This window comes from Nicotiana tomentosiformis, chromosome 4 (genome assembly GCF_000390325.3).
Source record: "Nicotiana tomentosiformis chromosome 4, ASM39032v3, whole genome shotgun sequence".
In the NCBI taxonomy this organism is placed as follows: domain Eukaryota; kingdom Viridiplantae; phylum Streptophyta; class Magnoliopsida; order Solanales; family Solanaceae; genus Nicotiana; species Nicotiana tomentosiformis.
In genome coordinates this window covers 115,549,461-115,570,628 of record NC_090815.1, presented here as the reverse complement: position 1 = coordinate 115,570,628, position 21,168 = coordinate 115,549,461, and the positions used below count along the sequence as shown (strand labels likewise).

At 38.3% G+C, this 21,168-nt stretch overlaps 2 protein-coding genes across 2 annotated transcripts; both read left to right on the top strand.

Annotated features, from left to right (window-relative positions):
- Positions 1–612: 612 nt before the first annotated feature.
- LOC104087654 (ABC transporter F family member 4-like) lies at positions 613–3,948 on the top strand. The gene is made up of 2 exons (XM_009592194.3): positions 613–823; positions 1,540–3,948. Exon 2 carries the CDS (start codon positions 1,552–1,554, stop codon positions 3,727–3,729), a length of 2,178 nt encoding a protein of 725 aa, XP_009590489.1. The 5' UTR covers positions 613–823; positions 1,540–1,551; the 3' UTR covers positions 3,730–3,948.
- Positions 3,920–7,587, top strand: LOC104087655 (uncharacterized). Its single transcript, XM_070201639.1, has 9 exons — positions 3,920–3,925; positions 4,353–4,510; positions 4,636–4,724; positions 4,932–4,989; positions 5,059–5,142; positions 5,288–5,338; positions 5,601–5,741; positions 5,825–5,936; positions 7,501–7,587. The coding sequence occupies exons 1-9, from the start codon at positions 3,920–3,922 to the stop codon at positions 7,585–7,587; spliced, it is 786 nt and encodes a 261-aa protein (XP_070057740.1).
- Positions 7,588–21,168: the final 13,581 nt, after the last annotated feature.

The window sequence follows — 21,168 nt, the reverse complement described above, 5'->3', positions numbered from 1 at the left end:
AATGATCTTTTGATTTTCTTTAACCTCTCTCGATATTTTTATATTGACAAATGATTTTTTTTAAATGTATTGATTGATGATCGAGGAAAGTAGCGATTCCATCCCTTTACTTGCTATATGGAATCCATATTTCTTAATTTTAGGAACTTCAACTTTTTTTTAATAAATCAAACCTACTTTTTATAAACTTTTTATTCATTTAGATAAGCTACATGTACAATGCGCGTACTATAAGAGTAGTTATATTAAAAATACGAAGTTTCTTAGTTAAATATTATTCGTCTTTTTTACCATTTAGAAATAGATTTCATATTAGACAAAATGATCATTTTTATTATTTTTTTAATATTTAGGAATGTGAATAGTCATTTAATTATTTTTTTAATATTTAAAAATTCAAAATAAACTATATTTTATATATTAAATCTTTTCTTATTTGACCTATATAATATCATAATAAATTTGCAGAAGCAAAGTAATAACAAAGAAAAACCACAGCTTTCGTGAAGTGTTTTTTAACCAATTGATTGTTTAAAAAACTTATGTAATTTAGTTAAGACTTTTGAGTACTTTTAATTCCTTTTAGGTTTAAGAGTTTTTAATTTTTGATTCGTAACACGGAAAAAAATTAGTGTACGAAACTTTCAGCACTTTGAACTCCTTTTAAGTTTAGGAATCTTTTTTTAAAAAATTAACCGATTAATTCCTTGTTATTTAGGATTTTGTGAATCTTTCACCACTCTCTCTAAAGTCTGCGACCTTTGTTTATATCTCCGGCGAACTCCTCGGCGGCGATATCCCCTTTTCCTGCGAATTCGAATTCGTAAGTTTGTTATTCTCTGTTATGTATACATCCCCGTTTTACAGTTTTTAACTTTTTAAAACCGAATCTTATTAATTCCACTTTGTAAATTAGGATTTCAGTGATATGGATTTCGATTCGCTGTATGAATAAAGGCATATGCTATAATCTGTGTTTGAGTGTTACTGATAATTTCTGTTGAACTATTAGATTCTGTCTCAACAAGTTGAAAAATTACTTATGAATAGCGCTATTAAAATGAGTTTTTATTATTCCCGAAATACGAGTAAATATTGCTTTCTGGTAGATTTTCCTTTGAAAAGTTACAAAAGATGAGATATTTATAATAATATTGGTATTTTTAGCTGCTGAATAGAGAACTATGAGTTGGGCAAATATAGAACAGGATAAGCCCAGAAATTGGTTACTTTTTTTTAATAAAAAGAAAAAGATCTGATTTCTGGGTTTTCAGTTCTTGGTATGAAAGTGCTTTAAGGATAATTGTTGATTCCTGTTATCTGAGCTGAGCTATGCAATGGTCCTAATGTTTAATTAAAAATTGAATCCAAGCATTTCTAATCAATCGATAGAAAGAGCACTAAAAATAGCAGTCTTTTATGCGAAGCCTCTTCATTACTATTCTGGATTTGTTGTTTCATGGTCAGTTGGCTGAGCTGACTGGTGTACTGACTATCTATTTGTTCACATTTTCTAATTGCTCTCTTTGGTTACAACAGATTTTAAATACAATGGGGAAGAAAAAAACAGTCGAGGCTGGTGTAAGTGGGAAGGCTAAGGGAAGCAGCAAAGATGGCTCCAAAGAAGGGAAAAAGGAAAAGCTTTCTGTCTCTGCCATGCTTGCCAGCATGGACCAGAAACCTGAGAAGCCCAGCAAAGGATCTTCGGTAATTGGTGCTAATAAGGCCAAGCCTAAAGCAGCTCCAAAAGCGTCAGCTTACACTGATGGTATTGATCTTCCTCCTTCTGATAATGAGGAAGAAGAGCATCTCCCTGAAGAAGAGGAAGAACTGAGAAGGCATAAAAGGAATGAAACAGGTCCACTCGATACCACCATAAGTCATAAAGAGCTGAAGAAACGCGAAAAGAAGGACGTGCTTGCTTTTCAGGCAGCTGAGGTGGCCAAAAAGGAGGCTCTTAAGGATGATCATGATGCTTTTACTGTTGTTATCGGTAGCAGGGCGTCTGTTCTTGAAGGTCAAGATGATGCTGATGCAAATGTCAAGGATATAACTATAGAGAATTTCTCTGTAGCAGCTCGTGGCAAAGAACTTTTAAAGAACACATCAGTAAAGATATCTCATGGAAAGAGATATGGTTTAGTTGGTCCCAATGGAATGGGCAAGTCCACTCTACTAAAGCTCCTTGCTTGGAGGAAGATTCCTGTACCAAAAAACATTGATGTACTCTTGGTTGAACAAGAGATAGTTGGTGATGATAGGACAGCCCTTGAAGCCGTTGTTTCAGCTAACGAGGAACTCATCAAGCTCCGAGAAGAGGCTGCATCTTTACAGAATGCTGCTGCATCTGTTGGTGAGAATGAAGATGATGCTGATGGGGATGATGACGTTGGAGAAAAACTATCTGAGCTGTATGAAAGGTTGCAGCTGATGGGATCAGATGCTGCTGAGGCCCAAGCATCGAAAATTCTTGCTGGACTTGGTTTCACCAAGGAAATGCAGGGTCGTGCTACCCGGTCTTTTAGTGGTGGTTGGAGGATGAGAATTTCTCTAGCACGGGCTCTTTTTGTTCAGCCTACTCTATTGCTGTTGGATGAACCTACTAATCATCTTGACCTTCGGGCTGTACTATGGTTAGAGGAGTACCTGTGCAGATGGAAGAAAACTCTGGTTGTTGTTTCACATGATCGAGACTTTCTGAACACTGTTTGCAATGAGATTATTCATCTCCATGATTTGAAACTGCACTTCTATCGGGGTAACTTTGATGGTTTTGAAAGTGGATATGAACAACGTCGCAAAGAGATGAACAAGAAGTTTGAGATTTATGATAAGCAGCTAAAAGCTGCCAAGAGATCTGGAAATCGAGCACAACAGGAGAAGGTAAAAGATCGAGCCAAATTTGTAGCCGCCAAAGAATCAAAGAAAAAGGGCAAGGATAGAGTTGATGAAGATGAAACTCCACCTGAAGCCCCTCAGAAGTGGAGGGACTACACCGTAGAGTTCCACTTCCCTGAGCCTACTGAACTGACACCTCCTCTTCTTCAGCTAATTGAGGTCAGCTTCAGTTACCCTAATCGACCAGACTTTAGGCTCTCTGATGTTGATGTTGGAATTGATATGGGAACCCGAGTTGCTATTGTCGGGCCCAATGGAGCAGGCAAATCGACCTTGCTTAACCTCTTGGCAGGTGATTTAGTTCCTACAGAAGGTGAAGTCCGCAGGAGTCAAAAGTTGAGGATTGGGCGGTACTCACAGCATTTTGTTGATCTTCTCACAATGGATGAAACACCTGTCCAGTACCTGCTCCGTCTTCACCCAGATCAGGAGGGACCTAGTAAGCAAGAAGCTGTTCGTGCAAAGCTAGGAAAATTCGGACTTCCCAGCCATAACCATCTTACCCCCATTTTAAAGTTGTCTGGAGGACAAAAGGCTAGAGTTGTATTTACATCCATTTCCATGTCGAAGCCTCACATCTTGCTATTGGATGAGCCAACAAACCATTTGGATATGCAGAGTATTGATGCTTTAGCAGATGCACTTGATGAATTCACAGGTGGAGTTGTGTTAGTCAGTCATGACTCGAGGCTCATATCAAGGGTTTGTGACGATGAAGAAAGAAGTGAAATTTGGGTAGTTGAGAATGGAACTGTTGAAAAGTTCCCTGGTTCATTTGAAGAGTACAAGGAAGAACTTGTAAGGGAAATCAGGGAAGAGGTTGATGATTGATGTTGGGACCAGCTTATTCTATTGTAGTTTCTTGAGTTTTTTGTTCTTCACTTTTTTGAACCTTTTCTTTTCGACTTCATGTTGAGGGAGTGTAATATTCTGTTCCGGATATAAAAGAACATAGTGACTTAAGTTATGTGTACTGTCATATTCTATCTATTTCTTGTTATGGTTTGCCTCTCAGGCAATAATGCAGGTACATTAATTTTTTGCTTCTCACCAATCTGTTCTCGCGCTTATATTTCGGCCTGTCAAATTTTGCCTCAATTTGCAACTTCAACTCGCATTAACATCTAAACTGTTTTGTTTCTGGTGATCGAGGAGAGGTTCTATGATCTCACTTTCTAGTTTTGTAACATGAATGGTATAAGGTGTTGTTTGATCAGGTACCTAAAGTTATCATTTGAGTTTTCTAATCTATCTGGTAGACTGCCAGTTGTACAATGAACACGAGGTATTTGCTTGTCATATATATCATCCTAGCACATAGTTTAAGGAAGAATTACTGCTGTTTTTCTTATATCATTATTCTATAGAAGCATGTCATGTTTTGCACATAGATTGCTGCAACGTCAGAAATCCACCATGTGTCATGTTGTATAATTTCTTGTAATTGTTTCCAGAACTACTCATGTTTCAGCAGCAGTTTAGTAAATAGACTGTTTTTCCACACTGCAGAGCTACGTAATGATCAGAAGATTATGACAGAAAAAATAGACCAAAATATTCAAGTTCTGCATTCAGCAAGGCTTGTGTCTACACATTCTGCTGTCAGATTCAGGTACATGACATGACATTGCTGGATCAGTAAATTTTTTCAGCACCCGTTATGTATTTTTGAAATGGTTATTGGTTTTTGTCGCTTTAGTCATGCTTGTTAGAACTTGAATGTGATGAAAATTATAGCTCACATTATGCTCAGATGCATCCTCATTCAGCAAATGAGGCAAATTTACCCCCACTCTCTCGACAGGCAGGAAGTGTGAGGGACAGTTGTATTTGCAATAGTAAAACCTTTCCTTATGAAAGCTGGTTCTCAGAGAATATCATTAAGGCGTAATATTGGCTTGGTTGTGAAGAGCTAGATATCCAACATTTGGGGATAATATTTGTAGCCTAAAGTATAGTTACATTATGTATATTATCTCTTATGCTGGAACCTTGAACTTTTAATTTTTTAGACTGCCTCTCTTTTAAATCAGATCCATCTTACGCAAATTTCCATGATGAAGAATGGGGAATTCCAGTACATGATGACAAGTAAGTTGCCAGATTATTGTTTAGAGAATCCTTCACAAAATACTGATGCTAATTCTTGTATTCGTTCAGGAGATCATTTGAACTCCTTGTTCTTTGCGGAGCTTTGGCCGAACTCACTTGGCCTTCCATTCTTAGCAAAAGACATATATTCAGGTACTCGTGTTGGTAATTTCTTTTCTTTGGCAGTGTAGTTTTACTTATTCTCCAAAAGGCAGTAGTTCTTCTCTCTTCTTCTCTAGACTAATCTACTCCTCAACATAACAAATCTTCTCTTTAACAAAAATATTTCTTGGTGCAGAGAAGTATTTACAGATTTTGATCCTATAGCAGTGGTAAAATTGAATGAAAAGTAAATTTTAGCACCCGCAAATACACCATGCTCACTGTTATCAAAGCTTTAAACTGCGAGCAGTCATTGAAAATGCTCGTCAAGTGTCGAAGGTATATCCTTTGCTCTTTATTCAGTTAGCTTTCGTAAATGCCTACCTCGACTATATTTGCACTCGTGTACTAACTAATTTAGAGGTACAATGGCTAATAAAACTGTTATAGAGTCAAAGACTTCTAGCTCTTAAAGTATTTCACTAGCTATTGCAACTAAATTTGTGCAGGTTTTGCTTGTGTCAGATCATAGATGATTTTGGGTCATTTGACAAGTATATCCTGGAACTTTATGAACCACAAGCCTATAGGTGGCAGATTCCAATATCCTCGTCAAGTTGTGGTAAAGACCTCAAAAACAGACGTGATCAGTAAGAACCTTGTTCGGAGAGGTTTCCGTGGTGTGGGACCCACTGTTGTCTATTCCTTCATGAACAAATGACCCTCTTATTAGCTGCTTCAGATTTCAGGACTGTGTGGCAGCTGCTGAAGGAAAACAGAAGGATCTAAATGAAGCCATTGAAGCAGAGATATGTAGATCAACCGATGACCTGAGTTTCTCATTGGTGTGATTGAGTCATTGTGCATTTTAATGACACAATTCAGAGCTTACTTGTAACATCTGGTTATCATCTAAGCTCACACAGATTTAGTAGCAGAACTGGTTATACAAAGATGAGGGCGATTCCTATGCATCATAGATTCGTAGTTTTGTAGATTATTATAACTAGATGAAATTTGAGTTAAGTGGTGGTAACTTTTGTTGTGTACAGTCTGTAGTGTTAGAAATTTGCCTCTTTTTCGTCTCACAATTTTGTGGTTCCAGAATTTTGTGGACTCAAATGTGTAAGATTATGGGTCCATAAATATGTGATAAAAAGAGGCCTCACACAACTAATGTCAGTTGTGTGAGGCACACAATAAAATCACTCGTAGGTCGTCAATTATCACCTTCAGCAATCTTTCAAAGTTCCTTCGGTACTTCACTTGTTATTGTTCAAGTCTGTCACTCAGTCTTTCATGTTCTTCTGATGTGACACCTAAACCTGGTATATTCTTGATTCTTCCATTTAGAAGATCTAGATTTTGATTTTTAAATTTGCATCTGATTTTGATGTTTTCATGTGGAGCTGAGGGTCTATCGAAAACACTTCTTTAACTTACACAAGGTAGGCGTAAGGTCTGCGTACATCCTATCCTCCCAGACCTCACATGTGGGGACACACTAGGTATGTTGTTGTTGGTATTAGGATTTCTTAACGTTAGGGCGTTCATTCGTGGACAAATAATTGAAGAGTATGGTATTAGGAATTCTTAACGTTAGGGCGTTCATTCGTGGACAAATAATTGAAGAGTAGAGAAGTACTCAAATCTTTCGTGGACATTAGAATTTAAGCTCCAAGAACTGAGACATTGGAGCTCAATCTGAAGGGATTATTGTTAAATTTGACAAGACTAATGTGAATATTTGGAAGCCTCATTTTAGGAGGAAATTGGTATATGCATTTTTTATGCATTTACATTGCATGATCACACTTTATGTGATGTCATGCATGACATTATTAAGGTTATTTCCCTTATATAAATAGCAGGGGTTTTGTTAATTTGTAAACACCTTTCACTTGCCTTCTTATCTCCTAAGGCATTTGAGCATTCTTTCTCTCTTGTAGTATTTCACTTGTATTTTTGGAGTGAAATAAAGTTTGAGTAGATTGTGTCCGAGGACTAGGTAGAAAATCAATTTTAGTCGAACCTCGTAAACTCCTGGTGTTCTTTTTTATTGTCTCATTTACTATTTGTTAGCTACATTTAGATATAGTAGTTGTGATTTAATCACTCTATATATTCGGCTTCCGTAACAATTGGTATTAGAGCCAAGGTTCTATCTGAGTATGCTCTGTGGTTGCAGCATAGTCTGGACTTCCACATCAATAAAGAATTACTTTGGTGTTCTATAGTATTAGCAAATAAATAGTATATGTAGCAAAAATGGGAGAAAAGAAAAATGAAGAGTACACATCGGGTGTCAGTAATACGTCGTTGGCATCTTCGCTTATGACAAGAAATATGTCTAATGCGAAATTTGCAGTTGAAATTTTTGAAGGGTCATGATATTTCGTGATGTGACAGGCTGAGGTTCTTGATGTCCTTTTTCAGCAAGGGCTAGATATTGCCATAGAAGAAAAGAAATCAAATAATATAGGAGAAGAAGATTAGAAGATTATCAACCGCGTTGCTTGTGGTACCATTCGATCTTACCTTGCAAGAGAACAAAAGTATCCATACACAAAAGAAACTCCTGCAAGTAAAATATGAAACGCATCGGAGGATAAATTCTTGAAGAAAAACAGTCAGAATAAACTTTACATGAAAAAAAGACTGTTAAGCTTCACTTATGTTCCTGATACAACAATGAATGATCATATCACTAGCTTTAATAAGTTGGCGACATATTTGCAGAACTTGGACGTGACTTTTAATGATGGATATATGGACTTAATGTTATTAATTTCACTTCCCGATGAGTACGAGCACTTCGAAACTACTCTACTTCATGGGAATGATGAAGTATCTCTCAAAGAAGTTTGTTCTGCCTTGTACAATTATGAACAAAGAAAGAGAGAAAAACAAAAGAGTGGAGAAGGAGAAGCACTGGTCGTGAGAGGTCGTTCTCAAAATCATATGAGAACGAAGATAGGAAGATCCAAGCCAAGATCCAGACCAAACAAAGATGAATACGCCTTTTGCCGAGAAAATGGGTACTGGAAGAAAGACTGCCCAACGTTGAAAAACAAGGCCAAACCTAACAATGGGAAGACTGTCATGGATTCAAATGTAGCTGATTGTGACGACTCTAATTTCTCATTAGTTACAATAGAGCCATTCAAACCATCTGATATACGGCTGATGGACTCAGCTTGTAGCTATCATATGTATCCCAACCGGGACTGGTTCGTTGATTTTCAAGAAGGAGAATGTGGAGTTATTTACACCGCAAATAATAATCCTCTTAGCACATATGGTATTGGTTCAATCCAATTAAGGAACCATGATGGATTGATAAGAACATTAATAGATGTTCGATACGTACCAGATTTAACGAAAAAATCTCATTTATGTGGGAGCCCTTGAGTCAAAGGGGTTCAAAGTCATTGGAGAAAATGAGGTCATGAGAATATGCTCAGGTGTATTGATGGTAATGAAGGGAATTCGGAGAAACAATAACATGTACAACTATCACGGTAGTACACTTATTAGGATAGTGACAATGACATCCAGTGATGACAAGGAGGCAAAAGCGACCAAGCTATGGCACATGCGCTTAGGACATGCTGGAGGAAAATCCTTGAAAATTTTATCAGATCAAGGATTGTTCAAAGGAGTAAAGACTTACAATTTAGAGTTTTGTGAGCAAACAGACAAGGGTTAAATTTGGAATACCTATCTATAATACTAAAGGTATTTTGGATTATGTTCACTCTGATGTTTGGGGTGCTTCCAAAACACCTTCATTAGGTGGGAAACACTATTTTGTAACCTTTATTGATGACTTTTTCTGGAAAGTGTGGGTGTATACGATGAAAACCAAAGATGAGATGTTGAGAATTTTTCTCAAATAGAAGACGATAATAGAGTCTCGAACAGGCAGAAAAACGTCTCTTGGCACTTTTGAACAAAAGAATAAAAAAAGTCAACCTAACGAATTTCAAATTTTGCTTATTTGTTTTGGAATGTAGAAAATACATTACGTTAACTAATATGCATTTCTTTCATTCAATTAGTTAACGACTACGGATATAGGAATAATGCTAAATCTAGAACTTTTAAGTCCTAAAGTTGAATTTTGAATAATCACTTACGTGTATGCTTGCTGAGGGAGAATTGCGAATTGCGAATTGCGATTTGTTAGCTACTCTACAATTTTATTGATCTATTTATTTTTAGTAAAAATTGGAAAAGTGTGGTCCTCTTTTTAAGGAATTTGGTTCTATAAGCGTCCGACATTTAACAAACACACTAGTCATAATGTGTTCAAGCTATTTAATTTCCTATCGATTGGGCTGAACCATCAGTTTTTGTCAAAATGTTCACACCTATCTTATTGGGAGAAATGCACAGATAGCCACTGATTAGAAATATCTTTACTTTTTAGTAACTGTTTTAAAAGTATTTATTCTTTAACCAGTGCTTAATAAATTTTTATTCGCCGGACAAAAATACCCCTTGTGCTAGACATATGTGTTGTGTAAATATTAAGGACATGTTGTCCTTAACTTCATGAATGTTGTGTAAATATTTAGGACAAAGTGTTATGTATTTGCACCTTCTGCTGCTAACATTTAGGACATCATGTCCTTAACTTCATATGTGCAGTGTAAATGTAAAGAACATGGTGTCCTTAACTTCATGTGTGCAATGTAAATGTTAAGGACATAATATCATTAACTTGTATTTGCAACTTCGGTTGTTAAACTTTAGGATATCATGTCCTTAACTTCATATGTATAGTGTAAATGTTAAGGACATGTTGTCCTTAACTTCATGTATGCAATGTAAATGTTAAAGACATAATGTCCTTAACTTGTATTTGCACATCCTGTTGTTAAACTTTAGGACATCATGTCCTTAACTTCATATGTGCAATGTAAATATTAAGGACGTGGTGTCCTTAACTTCATATGTGCAGTGTAAATGTTAAGGACATGGTGTCCTTAACTTCATGCGTGCAATGTAAATGTTAAGGACATAATGTCCTTAACTTCATATGTGCAGTGTAAATGTTAAGGACATGGTGTCCTTAACTTCATGTGTGCAATGTAAATGTTAAGGACATAATATCATTAACTTGTATTTGCAACTTCGGTTGTTAAACTTTAGGACATCATGTCCTTAATTTCATATGTATAGTGTAAATGTTAAGGACATGTTGTCCTTAACTTCATGTATGCAATGTAAATGTTAAAGACATAATGTCCTTAACTTGTATTTGCACATCCTGTTGTTAAACTTTAGGACATCATGTCCTTAACTTCATATGTGCAGTGTAAATGTTAAGGACGTGGTGTCCTTAACTTCATATGTCCAGTGTAAATGTTAAGGACATGATGTCCTTAACTTCATGTGTGCAATATAAATGTTAAGGACATAATGTTCTTAACTTCATATGTGCAGTGTAAATGTTAAGGACATGGTATCCTTAGCTTCATATGTGTTGTATAAATGTTAAGGACATGATGTCCTTAACTTCATGTGTGCAGTGTAAATGTTAAGGACATAATATCATTAACTTGTATTTGCAACTTCTGTTGTTAAACTTTAGGACATCATGTCCTTAACTTCATATGTGCAATGTAAATATTAAGGACATGGTGTCCTTAACATCATGTGTGCAGTGTAAATGTTAAGGATATGGTGTCCTTAACTTCATGTGTGCAATGTAAATGTTAAAGACATAGTGTCCTTAATATTTACACATCACTCATGAAGAAAGGGTAAAAAAAGATTTTTCGTATCAATTTTAATAGAGTAGTGGCTATTTTTGCTCAACATTAAAAATACTGGCTAAAAAATAAATACCACTTAAAAAGTGGCTATATCGCGCTATTTCTACTATCTTATTCAATCCTCTTACTCCCAGGCGGATCTATGTAAAAGCGAGGGGTAGTATGACATCCGATCACTCAAGTAGAATTTCATGTACGCACTAGTATTTCATGTAAAAAAAAAATATAAATTAAAGAGTGGTACCCTACGTCATAATGTGGCTATATGTGTCATGGTCAAAGTGCTCCTTGCCAGGCCCAAGTTCCAGGTTTAACCCTCATTTCACTCGTAATAACTAATAATGCAAAGCCATTTTTATTTTTCCTTGTTCCCTTGTTTACCCCTAAAATCGGATAACAATTGAATTTATACGCGGTTTTAAGGATCTGTGATCTAATTTGATACGAATTGAGAAATAAGATTTAATATGAAAGAATAAGTAGAAAAATAAATGCAAACTATGCAGATTGAACAACTTAAGCCTCGCAAGGTTGATTTTCTTCGAATTTAGATGTGATATTATTGAAGCCAGAATAATATGAACAAAGCTGGAAAAAATAATATCTTGTTCTCTTAAGTATGTTACAATGAGTCCAATGAATTACTCCATTCCCTTTATATATACGGGGAGATGAAACCTTTAAGACATTATTTTATAAGAAATTATGTAGACCGTTGGCTCCCTTTTTGACGTAATCCCGTAATTTCCGCCGTAATGATTGGTCAATGGCGAGAATCACGGATACTTGTCGTGTGAGTTGGCAAAGCTTTTCTACGAGGTCGTTAGAAGCGGGGTTGGTCGTGCCCCCGATAAACTCGAGGGCAAAACTGATGGTCTTGTTCGAACTTCGATCCTCGATATCGAGCTCAGTTACATCTATAACTTCGATCTCTTATGTAGGTACCTAGCCTTGACCTATTGTTCCAGATTTCTCGATCAAGCATAGAGCTCGGTTCTACCCGTATACAGATAGTCCCCTCATTTTTTGGAGAGTAAGCGATTAAAAATGATATGTACCCTTGGTCCTTACTTCGATAAATCATGACGATGGGTATATGATGTAGGTGATAAGAATAGTGAAAACGTCCCATCAGTCTAGTCTTTGAGGCATGAAATGTATGTCAGTTGGCGGTCGGCTACCTCGGGAGATGAACCGCCGCTTGAGAAGCCTATAAATACCCTTTAATCTATTTGTTAGAACATTTGCGCTCAAATCCTTCTTGCGTTCTAAGAACTTTATCTTCTTCATCTTCTGGTTTTCTCATTACCAACCTCGAAGCTTCCCCTTATCAACAATCTATTTCTTCATTTTTTATAAAAATGGCAAAAACTTCAAAGTCTGTTCCTTAAAAAGAAACACCTTCTTCTTCAAAACCTTCTGAAATCGCTCCTCACGCTGCTACTGAGGAACCCCCTCTGAGATCATACATCCCTATTGGGTGACCTACTGCGGCTGATTTTAAGGTTGAGAACACGCCCATGGTACCGGGTCGATGCGAACCGGTCTCGAGGTACATATGTACGATCACATACGTGGAGGGTTTCTTAAGTGTTTATACTTACCCTTTCATGTTGGGTCCTCTAGACCCGGTTATCATAGCCTTTTGCAAAAGGTATGATGTGACGCTCGGGCAGATACATCCTTCATTTTAGAGGATCGTTATTCTTCTTTGATTCTTTGTGAGCAAGTTCGAGGAATGTCCATTCACCATCGACCATCTCATGCACATGTATAGCCCTCGACTTTACCAAGAAGGGTTAATTAAGCTTGCACGCCGAGCCACTAAGACCTTGTTCTCGAGTATCGACGAGGACCGAGACTGGTTTGGTAGATTTGTTCGAATGAGGACCTTGGACTTAATCTCAACTGCGTACATGTCGTTCCCGGAGAAATGGAACATGAAACGTAAGTTTAGCTTTGCCTTCGGTATTCCTTTTATTGCTTTTCATTCCGTTTGGTTTCTCATTGATGTTATGTGATTCAGTTGTTGCCCAGATGCCGAACCCCGTTCCCGAACTTAAAGAGTGGGTCGAGGGCATTGCGACACAAAGACCTTATTCTGAACTCTTATGGCGTGAGCTCTTGAAGGGTCGATGAGAGGCCCGTAATCATGGTAAGGCTCTTTCCCTAATAATACATTTGATCTCATTTTTTCATCATCAATCTTTGATCCGTTATATTTTCATTTTGTATGTTTAGGAAAGGACATCGAGATGAGGCCTCCATCAGCTGACGATGATATACACGCCAGTCCCCTGCTTCGAAATAGCGCAAAGAGAAGAAGAAAAGAAAAGCTCTGAGTCCCTCTGCCCCTGAAAGGAAAAGACCGAGGAAGTGACCTGCACAGAACCCTAAGAAAACCAGCGCTTGAGAACTTTCATCGGACTTACTCAATCGTTTGAGGGATAAGTCTGAGGAAGAAGAAAATTCTGAGTTAGTGGACCGCATGAGAATCGACTCCGAAATGCCTCGAGTTGTGGAGGCCGTAGAAGAAACAGTGGCTGAAGTCTCCGAGAGGGTCGAGACCGATTTAGCCCGAGCCAGTGACGTAGAGAAAGAAAATATGACTGGTATATCCCGGTCAGAAGATAACGTACCCAAAGAGGCGCTTGGGATGATTGACCTTTCTGGGTCGCCTTCATTTACAACTTCTATGATAAACGAGACCCCGGTGTTGAAAGGTAACCTCGGCGAAAGGGCCCAAGGAGTAGCTGATTCTCTCCATAATATTTTTGACGACCTAGATTCCACTGCTTTAGAGGTTGTTACCGGTTTAGGTGACCTACCGGTACCAAGGAAGATACCGTCCCCGGGAGCTAGCGGGTGCTCTTCGAGCCCAAAATTGTGAAACAGTTCCCTACTCCGAGTGTTGATCTTACTCGGAGGCGGGCAATTTATATGTCTATCCCGTAGGACGCCCGGGTTCTTTTCGCCCAGGTGGGAATTGCTAGTTACCTTCAGTGCTTGGTGACCAAAGAGGATCAAATAAAAATGAACGAGGTAGAGGCACCCTGCCTTTTCAATGAAGCTCAACAGGCGCTGAATCGGATAATTTTGCATATCCCTTTTGTTATATACTTAGATTCAATAGTGAATAATCCTAACATCTTATTTCGTGTTTGCAGGCCTCGGTGCTTCATCATGAGGCCTTTCTCCGATACCAGGAGGAGTCCAAGTGTCACGAGGCCGAGACTCGGGTCTTGCCGAGAAGAAGGATAATTACAAGCTTCTTAGTAAGAAGCTTCAGGCCGAGTTAGAACCGGCTCGGAAGGAGCATGCCAGTTTGCTCGAGCAGGTAATACAAATATTAGATCTTAGCAATGATGATTCAGATACTTTGGCTAACGACCCGAAACTATAGGCTCAAAAGAGACTCGACCAGGTCGGGCAGCTTCAAGCAGAGGTGGATGCGGTGAAGGCCGAGGCCGAAAAATAGAAGAAAAATATGGACAGTCTGGCCTCGGAAAAAGAAACTGCCCTGGCACAATTGGCTTCTGTTGAGGTTTAGCTTCGGGCTGCAAATGAGAAGAACTTAGCGCAAGCCAAAACAATCGAGGTACTCCAATATTAGCTGAGTTTAGCTATTTTTGGCCAAGAGAATCTGGCCAAGGAGCTCGAGGCTGCCAAGTTAGAAGTCATTACGGCCCGAAATGAAGCTAATAAAAAGGTGTCCCAGCTCAAAGTTGATGCTGACGCTATACAGGAGGAGGCAAAAAGTATGGTGAAGCATGTGTGGTGGGAATCCTGAAGGAAGACCCTCGAGGGAGTCCATGCCTAGAATTTCGACATATTGAACGAAATTGAGAACGCCAAGACATGCGAAGCCAATGCTCGAAGGCTAGCTTTTCCCGAGGAGGATTCCGATGCGTCTGAAGAGTAGGGCGAGTCCGGTGGCGAGGGAGACTCCGAAGGCGATGACGCAGCCCTCGGTGAAGATTAGGCCGTTCAAATTTTGTATTGTTTCTTTTGTTGAGGCAATTTAGCCTTTGTATATGACATGTAACGGGATTATTCAGCCTTTGTAAAAAATATTTGTATATATATATATATATATATATATATATATATATATATATATATATATATATATATATATATATATAAGGCCTCTTTCATAGCTTTCAAATTTCTTCTTTGCTTTATTATTTATTTTCACAAAGGTCGAGATGACTTAGCATGAAATAATTAGGTTGTGTTCGAAGGTTCGAACAAACCTTGCGTTTATCGCCTTTTTGGGTTAAGGCTTTGTAGGGGTTCGGTGTTACCGATAATTTTCCCCTGAAATATTTTAATTTTATAGCCTTGCCGAGGGTAATCTTTAGAACCGGCAATGCCAAATAAGTTTCATGTCCTCGAATATTTTTAACTCGTAATGGCCTTAGCCTTTAATTCAGGAAATACCAAATAAGCTTCATGCCCTCGAGTTTTATTAACTCGGACTGGACTTAGCCTTTAAATTCGGGCAATGCCAAATAAGCTTCATGCCTTCGAGTTTTATTAACTCAGACTGGCCTTAGCCTTTAAATTCAGGCAATGCCAAATAAGCTTCATGCCCTCGAGTGTTATTAACTCGGAATGGCCTTAGCCGTTATGTTCGGGCATGCCAAATAAGCTTCATGCCCTCGAGTATTATTAACTCGAAATGGCCTTAGCCGTTAAGTTCGGGTATGCCAAATAAGGTTCATGCCCTCGAGTGTTATTAACTCGGAATGGCCTTAGCCATTAAGTTCGGGCATGCCAAATAAGCTTCATGCCCTCGAGTGTTATTAACTCGGAATGGCCTTAGCCGTTAAGTTCGGCCAATGCCAAATAAGCTTTATGCCCTTGAGTATCTTTAACTCGGAATAGCCTTAGCCTTTAGATTCGGGCTTGCCAAATAGGCTTCATGCCCTCGAGTTTTATTAACTTGGAACGGCCTTAGCCTTTTAAGTTAGACAACACCCATAGTCCCCGAGTGGAGTGAATGTTCGAAATCGGATTAAGGTGGCCCTTGGGCTCGATATCTTTAGGGGATCAGGTGTAGGAAATTCCTTGAAAAATGCAAGTGACGTTTTTGAAGACGAGATATTTATATGCAAAGAAGAGTCTCATTTTCTATTCCTATGCATAATAGTTGTACATGTATACACGTTTTGTGCCAGCGCTCGAGTGATTTGAGCGGGCACGGTTTATTTGACCGTTTTCTCCTTACAATAAATTCCGTTGATCGAGGCCCTTCAATCACGAAGACAAAATGCCTTGTAAAATCCCATACCCAAGGATATTGCCCCCCAGTGTTCGAGGTTGACCGATGAGAGGCCTCGAATGTTGTCGTGATCATTCTAAGTTAGCACGATTACTTATTGTCTCGTTAAAAACCTTGTCGAAAAACCCATTTGGGACAAAACCGGTTCAAGGGAAAAAGAGTGCAACGTATGCTTTCAAACCTAGGATCTTGTATCATCCTTTGTAAGTTGCCTGCAAGTGTCAATTTGAAATGTAAAAAAGAAAAATAGAAGAAATAATTGGGGCCGTACCTTAGCAATAATATCGTTTTAAGTGAGATATATTCCAGTTGTTTGGTAATTGCTCGCCATTCATTGTTCCGAGCTTGTAGGATACTTTTTCGGTGATCCCGATAATTTGGTTCCTAGTTCGGCCCCAATTTCCCTTCGTTCAGGTTTCAGGTGTTCAGTGTATCTTTTCTTAATACTAAGTCCCCAGTATTGAAATATCGAAGTTTGTCCCTTCGATTATAATATCTCTCGATCCGCTGTTTTTGGGCGGCCAACCGGACAAGGGTGGCTTCGCGTCTTTCATCTAATAGTTCCAGGCTTGTCACAACCCAAAATCCCCTCCATTTGGGTATCGTGATGACACTTAGTCTTGAGGGCTAGGTAAGCCTAACATTAATTGAAGCAACAACATTATTTAAACAATATCTAACAATTTACAATAGAAATCTCTTAAAGTTTTACAATTCCCAAAATCCGGCAGTACAAGTCATAAGCTCTACAGAGTGTTTGCTAGAAAGCTTCTAAATATAACTGTCCAGAACTAAGAATAAACAATGCAAAATGAAAACTTGAAGGTGATTCCGAAGCCTGCGAATGCAGAAACAGGTTTACCTTGAGTCTCCACAGCAACGACCCGCACAGCTACTAACGAAACATACATGGATCTGCACACAAAAAAATGTGCAGAAGTGTAGAATGAGCACACCACAGTGGTGCCCAGTAAGTATCTAGACTAACCTCAGTGGAGTAGTGACGAGGTACAGTCAAGACACTCACTAAACAAATAACCCGCATCATACTAAAATAATCGGAAAAAATAACAATGATATAAACAATAAGGCAGCAAGAACACCACAACTATTGCTCCGACAAATAAGAAAGAACACAAGTACAACCAATTAAACAAGTCTTTCACATAAGAACCCTTCAAATAAAATACCTTCCAAATATATATTTCCTTCAAATATGTATCCTTCGAATATAAAACTCTTTCGAATAAATATCTTTAAAATAAAATTCTTTAATTTAAAAGTCACCCTATGACACCTCATTTCATAATCATCAAATACGGGTCTCAACCCACCTTTATATTTCCACGGCACCTCGTGCCCATGTTTCTATCACAACTGCATGGACTACTCACGTGCCAATAATATCAATGTATATAAGGTCCACATGATCAATTTATCCCCAATAAGGTAAGTTTAAAATATTTAAATCAAGTTAGAAATCAACAAAAGAATGAGTTTATTTTAGAAATTATTTGGGTGGAGAAAATAACATTTTAATAAAAATGAAACACCTGATAGTTGCTGATTTGGATGTGAAACTTATAAGAATTAAAGCATCTAACAATTTCTTTTATTCAAAAACAACTTAACCTTAAAAATTAGTAAAAACTGGAAACACAAATCCTCAGAGTCTCGTACAAGAGCCAAAGCCAACACATTACAACAAGGAATACAAACACACAATAAAATCAAATAATACATTGCGGAAGAACACAAGGATTTACATATCACGGAAAAACAAAATAACTAAAGGCAAGTGTAATCATAGAAAATATCAACAAAAAGAGTACTCCCGAGGTACCGCATCGTAGTCCCAAAATTAAATATGCAACATCAACAATGCCCCCAGGCCATCACAAATCAATCCCCGACATAGCCCACCTTGTCTCACCACGTGTGCAATAGTAAAGTGAATGCCCGCCTTGTCTCGCCACACGTGCACAATAATGTTCCCACCTTGTCTCGTCACATGTGCAACCCACACCCATATATATATATATATATACACATACACACACACACACACACACACACATATATATCCCACCTTGTCACGCCGCATGTGCAAATATCAATAGTAACAATAGCACGGCAGAAACCTCGTGCAAACACCCGAACATAACTCCCACAATATAATGTGCCAATATCACATCTCATAAACTGCACCTCAAATGCTCAAATATTACAACATAGCATAGATTGCACATCAAATGCTCAAATATTACAATTATCACAGATTACACATCAAGTGCTCAAATATCACAACTTGCCACAAAAATCAACCATACCTTATTTTCCACAATAAGGAGCTCATGGCTCGACCATAATGTGCACAAAAATCTTAACAAAATATCCGGAAATTAACAACTCAACAAAATAATATTTCACATAAAAATCAAGGTGGCAATTATACCAAATCATCATGTAAAAATAATTTCAACAAACAAGGATCTAGGCATGACAAATAGAGAATTTAATAGGTGCCAATAATTTCCCATTTAATACATAAGGGCGTCTAAAGATTTTTAACCAATGTAATTTGCATATATAACCCAAGTACGTACTCGTCACCTCACGTACATGGTTTTCAATTAAATAAATTGCACATAAGACTCAATGCCTAAGGGGTAATTCCCCCACTCGAGGTTAGGCAAGATACTTACCTTCTTTTTTTTTTTGAAGTTATGCCGATGTCTTGCTTGAATTGACCTCCGGAACGCTCAAATCTATCCAAATTAATTGTATAACTTTGTCAAAATTCATCGGAAACAATTCCGGATAATAATACGTACTTAAAATTTTATTCCAAAAATCAACAAAGGTCAACGCAGGACCCGCCTCTCGGAACCCGACATAATTTTCATGAAATCCGAACACCCATTCCGATACGAGTTCAACCATACCAATTTTATCGAATTCCAATAACAACTCGACTTCCAAATCTTAAATTTTTGTTTTTGAAATATTTTACAAAAATCTTGATTTTCCTCCATTAAATCCGAATTAAACGATGAATATAATCATAGATTCATGAAATACAATCACTTTAGGATATAGAACACTTACCCAAGTCAAAGTCGTGAAGAACTCTAAAATCGCCCAGAAACCGAGCTCAAAAATCTCAAATCGAAAATGGCAAAATGACCATTTTTGGTCCTAAATGTTGTGCCCAGATTCCGCTTCTGCGGACTAATTTCCACACCTGCATGCTCGCTTTTGCGAAAAAAGTTCTTGCTTCGGCGATGCCCACTGACCACTGACCTCTCGCACCTGCGGAGAAGTTTCGCTTCTGCGGTCTCGCAGGTGCGGGATAATTTTCGCACTTGCGACCACTGCCCAGGCCTGCTCCTTTCGCATCTGCGATTGCGCTTCTGCGATTGCGCATCTGCGCTCCATTTCATCGCAGATGCGATGACACTAGTGGCAGAGTTTCAACAGCTCCTTCAAGTCTAAATTTTGGTCCGTTTAACCATCCGAAACTCGCTCAAGGCCCCCAGGACCTCAACCAATTTTACCAACATGTACCAAAATACAATACGAACTTAGTCGAGGCTTCAAACCATATCAAATAACGCAAAAATTACGAATCGCGCATCGAATCAAATTTTGAGTTTTTAAATCTCCCAACCTCTATAATTTGCGCCGAAACGTATCAAATCAATCCGGAATGACTTCAAATTTTGCACACAAGTCATAAATGACGTAGTGGAGCTATTCCCATCTCCGTAATCAAAATACGACCTCGTTATCCAAAAATTCACCCTTCAGTAGGATTTGTTTTCCAAAAATCTTCTATTTTTTTAACTTTCGCCAAAATGCGTCGAATTGTCCTACGGACTTCCAAATCACAAGTCGGACATACGCCGAATTCCGAAATCGCCATACGAAGCTATTGACATCATAAAAATTTTATTCTGAGGTCATTTGCTCAAAAGTCAACTTCTGGTCAACTCTTTCCATTTAAGCTTCAAAATGAGAATTTTTCTTTTCTTTAATTTAAATTTCGAATCTTCTGAAAACCAAACTCGACCATACACGTGGGTCATAATACATATTTTGAAGCTTATAGAGACCTTAAGTCACTGTACGGGGCGTAAGTTCTTAAAACAACAAGTTGAGTCGTTACAAGGCTCGTACTCATAGCCTCGTCATTCGATTCCCTTGTTGCATGTCGGAATCTGATGCTTGGTTCTCTGATCTCGACCGATATTAAAGCTTCGGTGCCGTAAACCAAAGAAAATGATGTGGATCCGATACTGGACTTCGATGTTGTACGGTATGCCCATAGGACCTCAGGTAGCACTTCTTTCCATTTTCCTTTGGCGATGATCAATCTCTTTCTGAGGTTTTGGATTATGGTTTTGTTGGTGGATTCTGTTTTTCCGTTCCCACTAGGGTGGTAAGGAGTGGATAAGATCCTTTTGATCTTATGGTCTTCAAGAAACTTGCTTACTTTGCTGCTAATAAACTATTTTCCGTTGTCGCACACAATCTCGACCGGTATTCCGAATTGACATATAATGTGATCCCAGATAAAATCGATGACTTCTTTTTCTCTGACCTTTTCATATGTATGTGCTTTCACCCATTTAGAAAAATAGTCAGTCATAAATAAAATAAATTGGGCCTTACCGGCGCCCGTGGAAGGGGGCCGATGATGTCTATCGCCCATTTCATGAACATCCATGGTGGCAAGACCGAATGTAACACCTCTCTTGCTCGATGAATCATCGAAACATGCCTTTGGCATCCATCGCATTTTTGAACGAACTCCTTCGTGTCTTTTCCCATGTCGATCTAGTAGTAACCGACTCTGATTATTTTTTGAACCAATGATTCGGCGCCCGAGTGATTTCCACAGATACCTTCGTGGACTTCCCTCAAAATGTATTCGGTATCCCCTGGTCCCAAACATATTGCCATCGGGCCATCGAACATTCTTCTAACTAATGTTCCATCCTCTGA

What these genes read in the sequence shown, in the direction of transcription:
- LOC104087654 (XM_009592194.3), top strand. Translation starts at nt 1,552, where the DNA reads ATGGGGAAGAAAAAAACAGTCGAGGCTGGTGTAAGTGGGAAGGCTAAG.
- LOC104087655 (XM_070201639.1), top strand. An exon ending in CTCAAAAACAGACGTGATCA is followed by an intron (nt 5,742 to 5,824) that starts GTAAGAACCTTG and finishes CCCTCTTATTAG; the next exon opens with CTGCTTCAGATTTCAGGACT. An exon ending in ATGACCTGAGTTTCTCATTG is followed by an intron (nt 5,937 to 7,500) that starts GTGTGATTGAGT and finishes GTGATGTGACAG; the next exon opens with GCTGAGGTTCTTGATGTCCT.